Source organism: Haemaphysalis longicornis, unplaced genomic scaffold, assembly GCF_048455015.1.
Source record: "Haemaphysalis longicornis isolate Haplotype H1 unplaced genomic scaffold, Haemaphysalis longicornis Haplotype H1 scaffold_1, whole genome shotgun sequence".
NCBI classification, from domain to species: Eukaryota; Metazoa; Arthropoda; class Arachnida; order Ixodida; family Ixodidae; genus Haemaphysalis; species Haemaphysalis longicornis.
In genome coordinates, this window is record NW_027526203.1 from 214,287,183 (window position 1) to 214,300,397 (window position 13,215).

Here is a 13,215-nt window from a genome sequence, read left to right on the forward strand (position 1 = left end):
CAGCTGGTTGAGCCACGCCTGAGAGCTTCAACCCTCGAGCCTATTGCTCGAGCGGCCGAGTGAAGCTGCCCCACGGCCTGGCGGTCTTGGGCCTGCTCTCCGGTGTCCTGGCGAGTCATCTAGACGGCCCCTGCTCGTGCCGACCACTCTGGCGTAGTGTCGAACTTTGGAAAGGCGTGTCTTCGAAGTGTGGGCGTGTGTGTGTCGGCGTGGACTCCAACGTGCGGACATTCGCGGACTTCTTTGGCTGGGGACCCGTTGTAACCTCGTAGGGTATGTGCTGTGCCTGCAGTTGTCGAGCTGGCCCTTCAGACCGGGCTCGGTCTCCAGGAGGGGGGGATGTGGGGATCCGCTTGATCCCCTTTCCTCCTCCCGCGAGCGCGATGTTCGAACGAGCGCGCTTTCCCGTGCATGTGATGTCACCTCGCGGGCCGACGCGCCGGCGGGCACCGACTGTCCCGCCGCCGCTGTCGCTCCTCCTCGCCCGGGAACCTGCCTCCTCTCCTCCGAGCCTTACAACCGCGACGCGCACATTTCGCGGGCCTCTCTCTCTTGCTCTCGGGGATCGCTCTCTTGGCTCGGAAAGGAGATGGAGGCCAGCGAATAGGGAACGCGAGGGATCGCGGTTCATCCGCACCCTCGCCGCCACCCGTCCGGAGCGGGGCCCCTGACCCCAATCGGACGCGCGAGGTAGGCTAGTCCCACCCCGCCGGCAGCCCTGTGTTGCCTCAGCCGCCGGGCCTGCTTGAGGCCCGGCCTTGAGGCGCGCGTCGGTACAGTGTAGTTCTTAACCCTGTCTTGGCGTTATTATGCGCTTTACCACTCGGCCAATAAATCCCCTGGTTCGTCCTGGCCCTTTGGAGCCTGTCGTCGCCTGTGTCGGTGAGTCCAACCCGTTCGTGGACGCCGCGAACCTCTCTGGGGCATTTTAGATGGGTCATTTCCGGGCGTAGGGGGAACACCCTGAACCCCACTTAGGCCCACAAGGGACTAACGAGCCCACGTTGGCGCTCGACGTCTCTAACGAGGCTAGCCGGGGTCGTTTGCTATTCCGTAGCTAGGCCCATTATGCCCACATCACTGAGTAACAATCAGTCAAAAGATTTGTGTTTGTTTCTTGGTACACTTTCTTAAATTAAGCTGGTGTCACGTGATGCACCTACAGCTGCAATGACAATTATAGGCACCAAACTTCGTCACCTATCAATTTTCAGTACTTTCAGTGCAGATTAAAAGTATTTTTCCTGGTTGGGTTATGAATTCAGGGTGTCTACCAAGTTGACATTTTGAAATTCCCTGAGTTTTCCAGGTTTTCCCTGAGTCTTTTTGATAAATTCCCTGAGTGTGACACAGAACTCTGTTTTACGTCAACACGGGCTGACATCCCTTCACCGGTTGCTGTCACCCTCTAAAAAGTGCCTTATAAAATAAAATATGACATAATAAAGTTGGAATGCGAACCAACAACTTTTATCTCATTCAAAAAGAAAACATAACAGAGTGGTAGTAAAATTCACAGTGAATGAAATATCGAAAATAATGGTAACACCATGCTGCTATGTTCTCAGCTCGCACTCAATGCCTCAGTGCTGTATTTCACTGCTTCAAAGAGTTTTTTTTTGTTTTGGATGAGGGACACCTCATCTTAAACACCGTCACGTTAGGTGCCCTTAAATGCCACCATACTTCTAGCATCAAAGCGCTGCGCAGAATAAGCGGGAACAGTATTTGGGATTCACATTGAAAATCAGAAATACCTCAACTACACCCCACTATTGTGACTCCGCATAACGTTCTTTTGGCATGCAGTGAAAGTTATGAAGCCGAAACATGCTGTCTTTCTATGCAGCGGAATATAGTGCTGGCTTGCAGTTAAAGGTAACTCTTAAAACAGGGTACAATGTCTATATTTGATACTTACGAAGTATTTTGAACACAGCTGCGATCTTTTAAAGTTGGAAATTAAGAGAAATGTGTTTTTATTATTACACCAGATTTAATCTCAAAGATTCGCAACGTGCGTCAACTAACTAGAAACCACAGTAGATGGTGTCAGGTGTTCCAGCATAGGATTGAAAGCTACTACCCCTGCCCCTGTAGACTCCCTTATGCTGCCCCAACAAGCTATCGCGGCGTGCAACATTTTCTTCCACCTTTCAGGAGTCTGGGAAACATGCCAGAACACAAGGGGAGCGTACAGGGGGTCAGGAGGGGGGAAGGGGGGGAGTGACTCACAAGGTGTATGAAACTAGTTCTCACTGGAACCAAACACTTCAGACGGCGCCGTCAGCGACGGCTCCGGAGGGCTGTCCACTTTTGACTTGCTGTTACTTGAGCCAGCATTACCATGAATTTCGCTTCCTTTATAAAGTACAGCTAATTTTCCCTGATAGAAGGACAAATTCCATGAGTTTTCCCTGAGTTTTTCCAGACTGCTCAAAATCCCTGAGAATTCCAGGTTTTACCTGTTTTCCAGGTTGGTAGACACCCTGGAATTTGCTTCCCACGTTATTGACTACATATATAAGATGACTTTCATCTGCACTAGGTTGGCGGTCCTTTTAACCCTTTGTGGTCTGTTGTCGGGCCCTGCACGAAAACACAACATGGCCATAGCGGTCCGCAGTCAGGTTCCGCCCGACTTGGGTGCTCAAGGTTAAATTTCGTGGTTTTTCTCACTGCGATACATTGTATACACGATGCGCCATATCCCGAGGGATAAGTGAACTTTTTTGAATTTTTCTGCTTTTTGCACTAGGGTGCAGCACAATGTTCAGCACGGGCCTTGTGGACCTCAGAACATTTTCTCATGCCCGCTGCTCGCTGAGAAGCATGGACGCTTTCCCATCGCGTGTGTTTTATGGTGGTGCAATTGGTAAAAGCGATGATGACTTCAGTGAGGAAGAAAATTACGTGCCTTCGACAGAAGCGAGTGACGAAGACCAAGACGGTGGTGGAGTCAGCCCTGGGCTGATCATTACTCTGCGAGCTACACATTTTGTTGAAAGACAATGAAGTGGTGGTGAAAGCTTTTTTTTTTTCTGGCTTTTAGAGGTTTCCACTGTCAAAAGTTTTATTTGGAGGTGCACACAACTGCAGAATAATGGCGAGAAAAAGCAGCGACACCTGCAGCACCGCCGCAACCTCATCCAACAACTGGTGGGTGGCCTGAGGGCTTGAGCCAAAAAAGGGGGCCCATCTGCACGCATGGAATGCGGGGGAAGGCTAGATGGGATGAGCCATTTCATCTACAGGCTCCCAGGCTGAAGCAGCAAGGACTGCGCTGTTGGTAGCGATAGAGAAACAAGGGGAAGCAGGAGGGAAACTGTTTTTCTGCAAAACCTGCTGTATAAACACTGGCCTGCACCCAGAAGAATGCTTCAAGTGGTTTGACACGCTGCTCAAACATTGGTAAAGGAGTTGCAAGCAGAATGAAAGAGAAAAAATAAATATCCTGCGAGTTTTTCTTGCACAGTTTGCGTTTCTCTTCGTGGTGCCAGAAACTGGCAAAATAGTTTCGGACCAGGACAGCTGGAAAGTGGGTAAAAGTTTTGGACAGCAAAGGGCTAAAGGTGCCCTGAAATGTACGCTCAAGGATACCAAGCTGAATGTCCCATTTTCATGAACAGCAGGAAGAACACAATTACGCTACTTAGCTTGCCACCATTCCCAGTGTTTATTCAAGATTCCCTCCACCCTCTGTACCTTCCTTACCTGTAATCCCTGCGTTTCTGCATCACAGACCAGAAATTTCAAGTACTGGCTATCTTTTGTCATGCACTTCTAGTACACCTGCTCCCTGCTAGCAGAGACACATTTCATTAATTAGTGTTGCCAGCCACATGCTTATGTGGTAGCATGTCCATGTACACTCGTCCACCTTAGGTGGGGGTTGGGGGGGGGGGGGGGGTGTGGGGGGAGGGAGGCATCGTATCATGCACCTTGTGGAGAGGAGCTGTGTACTCTTCGAGGGTCTACACAGCTCTCCCCTGCAGACTGCAACTGTTCATATCCAAATATTTATCTCATTGAGCAGTCTGTGTACCGAAGTGCTTGGCGCAATCCAATTTCCACCATTTACCAGCTGTTCTTCCCCAACAGGGCAAAAGGTCTGCATTACACATTACACAAGCACAAACTGCTGCAGTACACCTTTGTTCCCCTCGTGCATGCATGAAACGTGGTCCACGGACCTGCAGCATTCACTCCGCTGATGGATGCACAGATTGCTCCAGCCACATCAAGCGGAACTAGTGAGGTGCTGAGGAACACCGGAATTCCACCCAAGCACTCAGAACAGGATACGCTTGTTCAAAGATGTGCTGGGTGAGATCCTATGCACTTTAGAGAATCGGCAAAGAAATAACATTACACAAATTGCCCCACTGAGTGCCTTGAACTAAAGATGTCTCGGTGCTAACAAAAAGCGTTGTACAAAACCTCATCCATAAACACTGCGATGCTGTCTACCTAGCAGTCTTCTTGACAATCATGGTGTTTTCAATACGCATGTTCTTGGTACCAAAATTTGCAAAAAAGAATAAGGTACCAAGACTGGTGGAAAGAGAAAAATTCCGCTTTTTCAGAATCTTTTTTTTTTTTCAGTGTTGAACGGGTTAGAATTGCCCTCAGGTTGATTTCTATACAGATATCCCATAAAACCACCTTTGTGTGACAGGCCTCCTCTATGAGGAAATAAGCAACGGTAGCACTATAGCAATAACGGGCACAGTACTCACGTGTCAAGGGCAGAGGCCCCCAGCTGTTTCTTGATGTATTCTGAAGTTAGCCTAAACACAGGGCCTGTAGAAAAACATTAAAACATTAATAACAATAATAAAAACTTGAAGATCCTAAAACATTCACCCCTCATTTTCTTCCCCAGATTCCATACATCCCTCTATGGTAGACGGGCAGGCACACTACACAGTATTACTCTAACAGCTCTTCACCTCTGCCAGGGCAAAGCCGGGGTGCTTGCTATCCGCAAAAGTATTAGAAGCCCACATTGGCACAAACCTCACCTGCTCCACAACACAAGTGCTACCCATGGAGGCCTCCAGCATTTGTGCTCTTGCATGCACAGAAGTGGCCAAAGTCATTCCGTGCCACAGCAGCCTTCGAACCTATGTGGAGTTGCTTTTCTATCTTTTGTACACTACAACTTACATCAGGACTTAGTTACAACAATCTACTCGACATAATACCCACAACACCATCAAACTCCCCTGTCCATTATATGGTGAAATTACAATGCTTATTACAACGCTGACATTATGCCCTAACAGTTATGTAACAACAAACCTGACAGTTTTAGATAAAGTGAAATGTGTAAAAATGAGAAAATTGCACAGCGGAGTCATGGATGCTTTACGTGCGTAATGTGCATCTTCAAACATGAAAGAAGCCCCACTGCTCTGCACTCATCAAATGGGGTGCATCTTCCGTGCCTTCATCTCTTCGAGGAAGTACCACAGTTCCCTTGCAATGCTAGTCATGATGCAATGCTAGGCAATGCTAGTCATGAAGGGAGGGGCCTCCCCTGCCTCTTATTTCCTCAATGTGGAAAACTGGGCCCGGCCTCTTACTTCCTCAATGTGGAAAACTGGGCGTGTTGGTACATAACCTAGGCGAAACAGCGCAAAAAAGACAGAGAGAGACACAAAGAGAGTCAGCACAGTCCTTGTCTGTCTTTTTTGCGCTGTTTTGTTTGACCTTCTCCACCCAGTCGAGCCAAACTGAGAGTGTGTCTCTCCAACGCTTCCTAGGCCTAGGGAGAGTCTCTGCGCCCTGTTGTTTTGGTCACTACAGCAGGATGAAACCTGCCCCTCATTTTATGAGAAAACATGGAGGCTTTCCTTTTACCTGGACGAGTGCGGCTTGGTCAGGCGCAACCGTACAGTTAACTTTTGGATCTGTTAAGTGCTTGATATAGAAAATAAGGTGCTCCATTGCATGGTGCTCACCTATGCTGCGAAGTGCGTGGCACAACTCGAGGGTGAACGTGGACAGTGGCACGTCCTCATTGACAGCCAGGGCCGCAATGGTCGTGAAGTTGGAGCCCGTGGGCCGGGAGATCATGGAGGCCGCTGCGACAGACCCGCACCACGCACACCTGAACCTCACAAAGCTGATGGTTCGTGCAATGCATGCTTGTGCACTAGTTGTACAGACCACATCGAAAGATTTCAAATCAAAACAGAACACTACCTGCAAATCAAGTTTGCCAATTGCACAACGAAAGTACTAAGCATGTTTATAGTTGTGCCTAATCAGGTCATTATAGCATACAGATCAATCGGCTAACCAATTGATTAATATTGCAACATGAGCACTTAGGTGCCCTACCAATGTTGCAGGACCACTTGACAAGCGGGCTGTTTAAGCACTGCCAACAAAGAACTAATGGTTTTTCTGTGGTTCTTTTCACTGGCCAAAACAGGACAGAGAAAAATAAACAAAACACGATGTGATACCGTGTCTACATATCTGCAGTGCTCTTCAAAGAAAGGTATCAGCCTCATCTTGTGAGCACTACCTGGACACAGTTTTCTCGCATGACACAGTTTTGTGTTTGCATTGGCTGCAACATTTATTTTCATCCAGGCAAAAAAAGGCAAAGCTCACTCCAAATGGAAATTAAAGGGACGCTGAAGGCAACTATAGCAAGTTGGACTCAGACGAAAGTTCAACTGCCCCAAAGCCCTCTCAGCACTTACTCGGTGGCAAAAGATGCTTTAATTGCCGAGAAATTACTAATTGAAAAGCACACTTCATTCCTCACGCCATTTCATAATGTTTCACGTGATGTAAATAGAGACAGGAAGCAAGTGAGATAGTGGAGCGGTCAATCAGGAAAACTAATACCTGCCGAGCAAACCTTTGCGGCTGCAGGAGCCACTGGTCGCGGCCTCAGCACACACGACAAAACAGCTTGCCCGCGTACACATTCATTATCTGCCCCATTGTGTGCGTCAATCTTGGTGCCACACGGGACGTGAGATGGTGGTTAAACAATGTGAATGTGCCACGCGGCATTTTATTTGACCTGCAAAACGTCTAGCGGACAGCGCAACTGCAGCGAGGACGACAACAGGGGTGCTCTTTTGATTTGCATTCTTGTTATGGTTAGTCGGGTTTTAGTCACATCGATGCACTTCGCTTAATAACGTGGTGCCATCTGTTAGTTTAACCTGTAACAGCGTGCAACGCTAAATTAGTGTGGCCCGCTAGGTCGGCACCACGACATGACGCAAGTTTTGGTAGAACGTTTCGTCAGTTTTCCGTCGCAATATGGTAACGCTTCTTGCGCCATCGGTTGAATGTTTTGCGAAGCGAGTTGCCTATTAGCCCATCTTTCAGAAATGTGCCTAAATCTTTTACGAGCATCCAAACCACTACTACTAGCAAAACCTCGGCGCCAGTATGGAGTGAAAAACGGGCATAACATGATACAAAAAGACCCAGTTTGATGCACACATTTTATTCAACTTCAAGACAATCAAGAAATGGTTTCGAACAAACACATCATCACGGCATGCGCTTTGAGGCTGCAGCACGAAATTAACAGGCAATTGATAGCCTCCTGCCCGTCGTAAGGGTAGCACTCACTCCTTGCGATTTACGGGGGCAAACAATTCACCCCACTCCGGGCTCAAGCCGAGGATGTTTAAAAAAAAAACGCGAGCATACCCGGTGCGGGGTTGAATCGTCGCTAGTGATAATTCCAACACAGTAAGCACAATCCGCCCGCAGGAGCACGCCGTCGCACTTCACTCTGAAACGAACGCAACCACAACACCCACACGCACACACAGCTTCTGCCGCTGGCTTGGGTGCAACCTTGTTCTATCAGATGCAAATTACTCTACACAGAAGAGCAGAACCATGGAAGGCCGACGTGCTGCTTGCCGCCATGATTTAAACAAGAAGGTAACAGTCATCTGACTACGCTGAACCTGCAATAACCACCGCAACCGCCACTGGCGCTGTGGCTTGGCAGCTTGCAAATGTCGGCACAGCTTGAATTATACTTGTACATTTATAATTGTTTATGCCTTATGAAAGTTAACGTGCAAAGAAAGATTTTATGTGTTCCTTTGAGAGCTTGTGTGCGCGCTTCTCGTTCTGCTGTTTGCACGTGACTGTTGGCCCATCCGCTCAGTTGCCGTTTACGTCATCTCTCCTGGGCAACTGATAGCTTCATTTTTGTTATGATTTATGAGGTTATTTTCAAGGTACTGCCCAAGAGACTGGTATATTCATTTTCTCGGGATGCCAAACTATCTATTTAGATCAACTTCAGTCCTGCCTTCAGCGTCCCTTTAAGCTACAATGTCAGACTTCCCCATGGGCAACTTAAGCCCAGTTCGTTCCCTTTGCTGAACCCCTGCTGCAGAGCTCTCCAGTAATCCTTTGTTTTGCTCTGCCTGGCTTGCCTAGGAGCTCAAATGCTGAATCCTGCCACTTCAGAGAACCCAAGCTTTGCATCCTGGCAGGCAAAGGACGCACGCCCCTTCCTTTGCCCGGCCCATCAGCACAGCTGGGCTACAGGGCACACTCCAGTGGTGCCCCCGTGTTGCTAACAAGGCAAGATGGAGATTTGGGTCAGTCGGTGACCCATCATGGTAAATAGCTACCAGTGCAACTCCCCCAACCCGTTGCTTTGCGGATGATCAGGTGTGGATAACCTGTGTGTGGCTCCCAACAAGGACTCTCGCAATGGGGTTTTATCAAGGAAGACTATGCAGTTTGTTGCACTTCACAGGGATGGCTGCTGCCAGATGTTAACCATCACACGCATGCCATTCTTGCATTTGTGCCATTCAGGCATTAGTTTTTCTTTTCCCACACATACTTGTTCTCTCTGAGGCTTTTGCTGCCTTGATGGAGGCAAAGAATGCCCACATTGCTGAAGAATAACTGGAGACAGCCACGCTGGCCACTCCCTTGGCCCACAAGAACGCATCACTTGGGTTATATTGTAATACACCTTTCATGCTGTACTTTCAAGCCTCGTTCAGGGATCCCAAAAATGTTGATTCTGGGCCCGAGCCTACCTTTGACAGTGTCGCCTTTCTGCAGGCTACCCAGCAGTCGATGGCCCAGCAGGTGGATCAGCCGAGTCACCACCTGCCACAATTTACAACGCCTCACGTGCTACACATGCAACTTTTCTGCACAGCATCAAACTCACACTGCACGAATGCACTACCAATTAACCACATGAAGAAGAAAGCACTTTGCAAGATGAGCCACACATCTGCAGTCGGACACAAGCGATGCTCTCATTTGTGACAAGGTATAACTGTTTGTCGCAAGCAGCCTTGGTTGTGTGACGTTGATAACCCTCAGAACCACTTATCCTAATATACAGCTTAATACGTCGTCGTTTTCCTTTTCCTGGAGCACTATTAATGAAGTCCCCAATAAGACACTTTTGAGACAATCAAAAACAAAAATCTTGGACTTTGCAAGGTTTCATAAAAATTACTGCAGTCCTTTAGGAGGATCTCCTGAAAGGAAGGTAGCAAAATTATTGATAATGCCAAAAAAGCTTTTACGGCAAGAAAGCTTTAAACTTGAAATAACTGCATTTAAAAAACCCTTTTAAAAGCTGCTAGGCTAAATCAAGCACTGTTACAGCCTAGTTAAGCAAGCTACAACCTACGCCCGTTACAACGAAGCCTTTTAAGCTGGAAAAAAAAGTCCGCTGTACCCTAAGTATGCACTATCGAACAGGGGGAAGGGGGCATATGAGCTTAACATGAGAACTTTTTTCACCAGTGTCGCATATAAATGCTGCAGACAATTTGTTCTTTCTACACGCCTGCAGCATTTCTGCATAGTGTTCACGTGGGGGAAAAGAATTGCCTAACGCTGTTTTTGAAGCTTAGCATTTCGAAAAGGCCTAGCACACGCAGTCGAGTGCGTAGAGTTGCATGCTAAGCTGGGAAAATAAACGAAGAATGTAACTAGAAGCTATTACTAACCAGCTATAAAAATCAGTCATGGCCAGCAGAATTAGCCAGGCTTTTTTCAAACCCTTCGTTACAAGGCAGGTTTACCCAAAACCATTTTTTCAAACAATTTGAATCACTGCCTTACGTTCCCTAAGGCAGTTTTCGCGTTTTTATTGAGGGCAGACTCGGCCTCCAGGTGCGCCACCTAGCATATTCGAAAGCGCCGTTTTTCAATCTCATCGGAGTCATGTTTTTCGGCAGCATCTTTGTTCTCGACGGTCAAGTGGACTATCTACTTAGACAGGCCCGTGCTTCTGCGATGTCGGCTTATTTTTCGCTATGTTCAACAGCATTGGTTAGGTTTAGTTTATCCGACAGTGAAATCAGCTACACTGCCGCTGGTCGCACACACACAAAAAAAGGGTTGGGGGGTGAGGGGTGGGGTGGGGGGCACCGGCACTGGCTTGGCTGCACCAACGACACATTCTGCGGCCCCAACAATGTTGCAAGACATAGCAGTTTCCTTGGCAAAATAAACAAAAAAAAAAAAAGCATAACGCACCCAGCACCAGGGAGGTCCGCTATTAACACTCAGTCAACAATTTTCGCCAATAATTTGGTCTGTTGTAGCCGATAGGCTGCTACAGCCGGGCTCGTTATGAGCAGATTGGATTACACTTGAAATGGATGGGGACCGAACAAACCAACAGAAATGGTCTGTTGTAACCAGAAGTCCGCTGTTGCTGCATCCGCTGTAACGAGCGTAGACTGTACAATTAAAGTTTCGACAGGGAGTTGAATATGAAGGGGGGTGGGGGAGGAGAGAAGGAAGGCAGCTAGCACTTGCAAGGACAGCTGAACTGAACGGGAAAAATTAAAGTACTCTGGGAATAATATAAAGCTAAGCAAGCGCGGCCAATAACAATGAAATACAGTAGAATCTCGATGATACGAATCTCGCGGGACCGCGAAAAATATTCGTATCATCCGAAATTCGTATGAACCAACACAGACCAAAAAATTGAGCGCTGAAAAAAGTTTTCGTTTATTTCTTTTCTTACTTTCGCGTGAAGAAATCCGTGATTTTTTCTGTTTCTTTTAAACCCCCATGTCACAAAGCAGTCCTTTCTGGAGCGCGTAACGCTTCGCCTAGCTTCGCGCTTGTCTCCTCACTCACGGTGTCCAAGCTCGCTACACGCCGCAACAGTCAAGCGTGAACAGCATGGTGCGTTTTTGCACGCGATTCGCACGCCTCAGCTTTGCGCGCGCTGTATTTTCACAGCCGCATTGACGATTTCGCGCCCGCGGTATCTCCTACCTCGGTCAGAAAATGACGCTGACGACTTGCGAAACGCTAGAGACAGCCGGCTGGCTCCGCCCGAGATGTTTAGGCTTAGCACTCCGGCAGATATTTTATGGGCGCTTTCACTAGCGGCGCGGATGATGTTTTATAGTACCGTTTTCGCCAACGTTATCAGCTCCTTTACTGCACAAGCAACTTCGTGTCTGCCTTGAGCGGCATTTTAAAGAGCGGCTAGAAGCGGTCGCTCGAGCGGCCGTGCCACTTCGCGGCCGAAGCTGCCGCCATGTTGCCGCCGCCGGCCGCGGTGCGCGCAGCTTGCGAGAGGTTTCGCGGCGCGCATGGGACATGCGGGGCGCGTTTTCGCGAGCAGAAAACAACAGCCCGGCCGTTTCTGGAGAAAGAAGAGTGACAAATGGGGAGAGAGAGCCGTCACTTGCTTGTTCGGCAGTCGGGCGCCTCGCCGGCTCGTTCGTATCATCCGCCGGGCCGCCCAGGTCCGTTCGTAACAGCCGAAATTTTTCCCATTGCAAACAATGCAATTTTGCCGGGGCTTTTCAGAAATTCGTATCATCCCGAAATTCGTATCACCCAGAATCGTATCATCGAGATTCTACTGTATTATACAGTGTCAGCTAATCATGCTTCTACAGTCAAACCCCGCGATAACGAAGTCCCACCAGTACCAAATTTCCATGGCAACGAAATATTTTAGGATCCCTGGAGAACGTCCATAGACGCCCATGTATTTCACATCTCACAGCAATGAAAAGTTTTTGGAAACCAATCCCGCGTTAACAAAATTTGCTGCAAGTCCGTTTGGCATTTTACCTACCCATTTGAGGCTAGCAGTGTCCCAAAAGTGCTCAAATGCATTTTTTTAGACTCAAAGTGCATAAACTTTTGCCACAGCCTGCTTGCACGGCCGCCACCATATTTACCTACAAAAAAAGACCGTGCAGCAGGTGGCCGTAGAGGCACGGCCGGGCTGGAGGAGCGGCGGGCGCGCAGTTTCATACGGCCTGCGCTTCGGGTATAGTTCCCACCTTTCACCGCCGCTAGTTCGTGGCGCTTCGGACCAACCCTCGCCAGTTGACCCACAGCACGGGCGGGGTAGAGGAGCGGTGCACGCGGATTTGCCGCTGCCCTAGCCCTGCCGTGGCTACAGGTGATACCTGCCAGTGTTAATTTACATGGGCGTTCTTAAAATAGTTGATTCCTTACCCCCTTCTGAATTTTCGGTCTATTAGGGTCAAACAGCCTCACATTATCATTCGGGAGCGCCGAATCAAACATTTGAAAGAAACATTTCAACGCGGGGCGCATGACGAAAAATATGCGAGTTCTTCATATCTTATCAGCGACTGTATTATATGAAAATGGTGAGACAGGCAAATAAACACGGCACTTTCCGTGACTGAAATATCATTTCTTATTTTTTTATTTTTCCTTTCGGATGATGTCTTGGTTTGCACACCAGTGACGCGAATGATTTCCCGTCGAGGGAGATAGGGTTATCGCTTAGCTAAACGTGATTCTGCTATTCAAGCTCCGGTCGGGCTGAGCGGCCCGCCGGCAGCGAAGCGCACTGTCAAAAACACACAGCTCGGCCAGAAGCGATGCGTCGACTAACAGAAAGGCGGGTTGGAAGGGCAGAGGGTTGGTTCGAAGCGCCCCCACTGTAAAGAATCTGCTGTATTGGTTCCTTCTTGGGTGCGCAGGCCGTATGAAAGTGCGCGCTCGCCGCTGCTCCAGTCCGGCCGTGGTAGAGGCAGCCTTGTGGCAGGCAACACCACCAGGGGGTGACAGATGGTGACTCACGGCGCGACTTTGTCTCGGGCTACACTAGCCCGCTACCGCTGAACAGCGCGCGTGTGTGCGGCCATAGGCGCGGCGATAGGCATGTTTGCTCTCAGTAAGATGTCTCCGCCAACCCAAAAGCGGAAGTTTTTA

General features: G+C 48.7%; 1 protein-coding gene across 4 annotated transcripts in view; it reads right to left on the bottom strand.

The window, feature by feature from the left end:
* Sws (patatin like phospholipase domain containing sws) overlaps positions 1-13,215 on the bottom strand; it is a 180,110-nt gene that overhangs the window by 83,393 nt on the left and 83,502 nt on the right. For all 4 annotated transcript variants that reach the window (XM_077673128.1, XM_077673115.1, XM_077673122.1 and 1 more), the window contains exons 19-21: positions 9,060-9,132; positions 5,967-6,089; positions 4,740-4,803 (exon numbers count right to left, since the gene is read on the bottom strand). In XM_077673128.1, the coding sequence (XP_077529254.1) occupies positions 4,740-4,803; positions 5,967-6,089; positions 9,060-9,132 (260 nt within the window). The remainder of the gene's footprint in view (positions 1-4,739; positions 4,804-5,966; positions 6,090-9,059; positions 9,133-13,215) is intronic.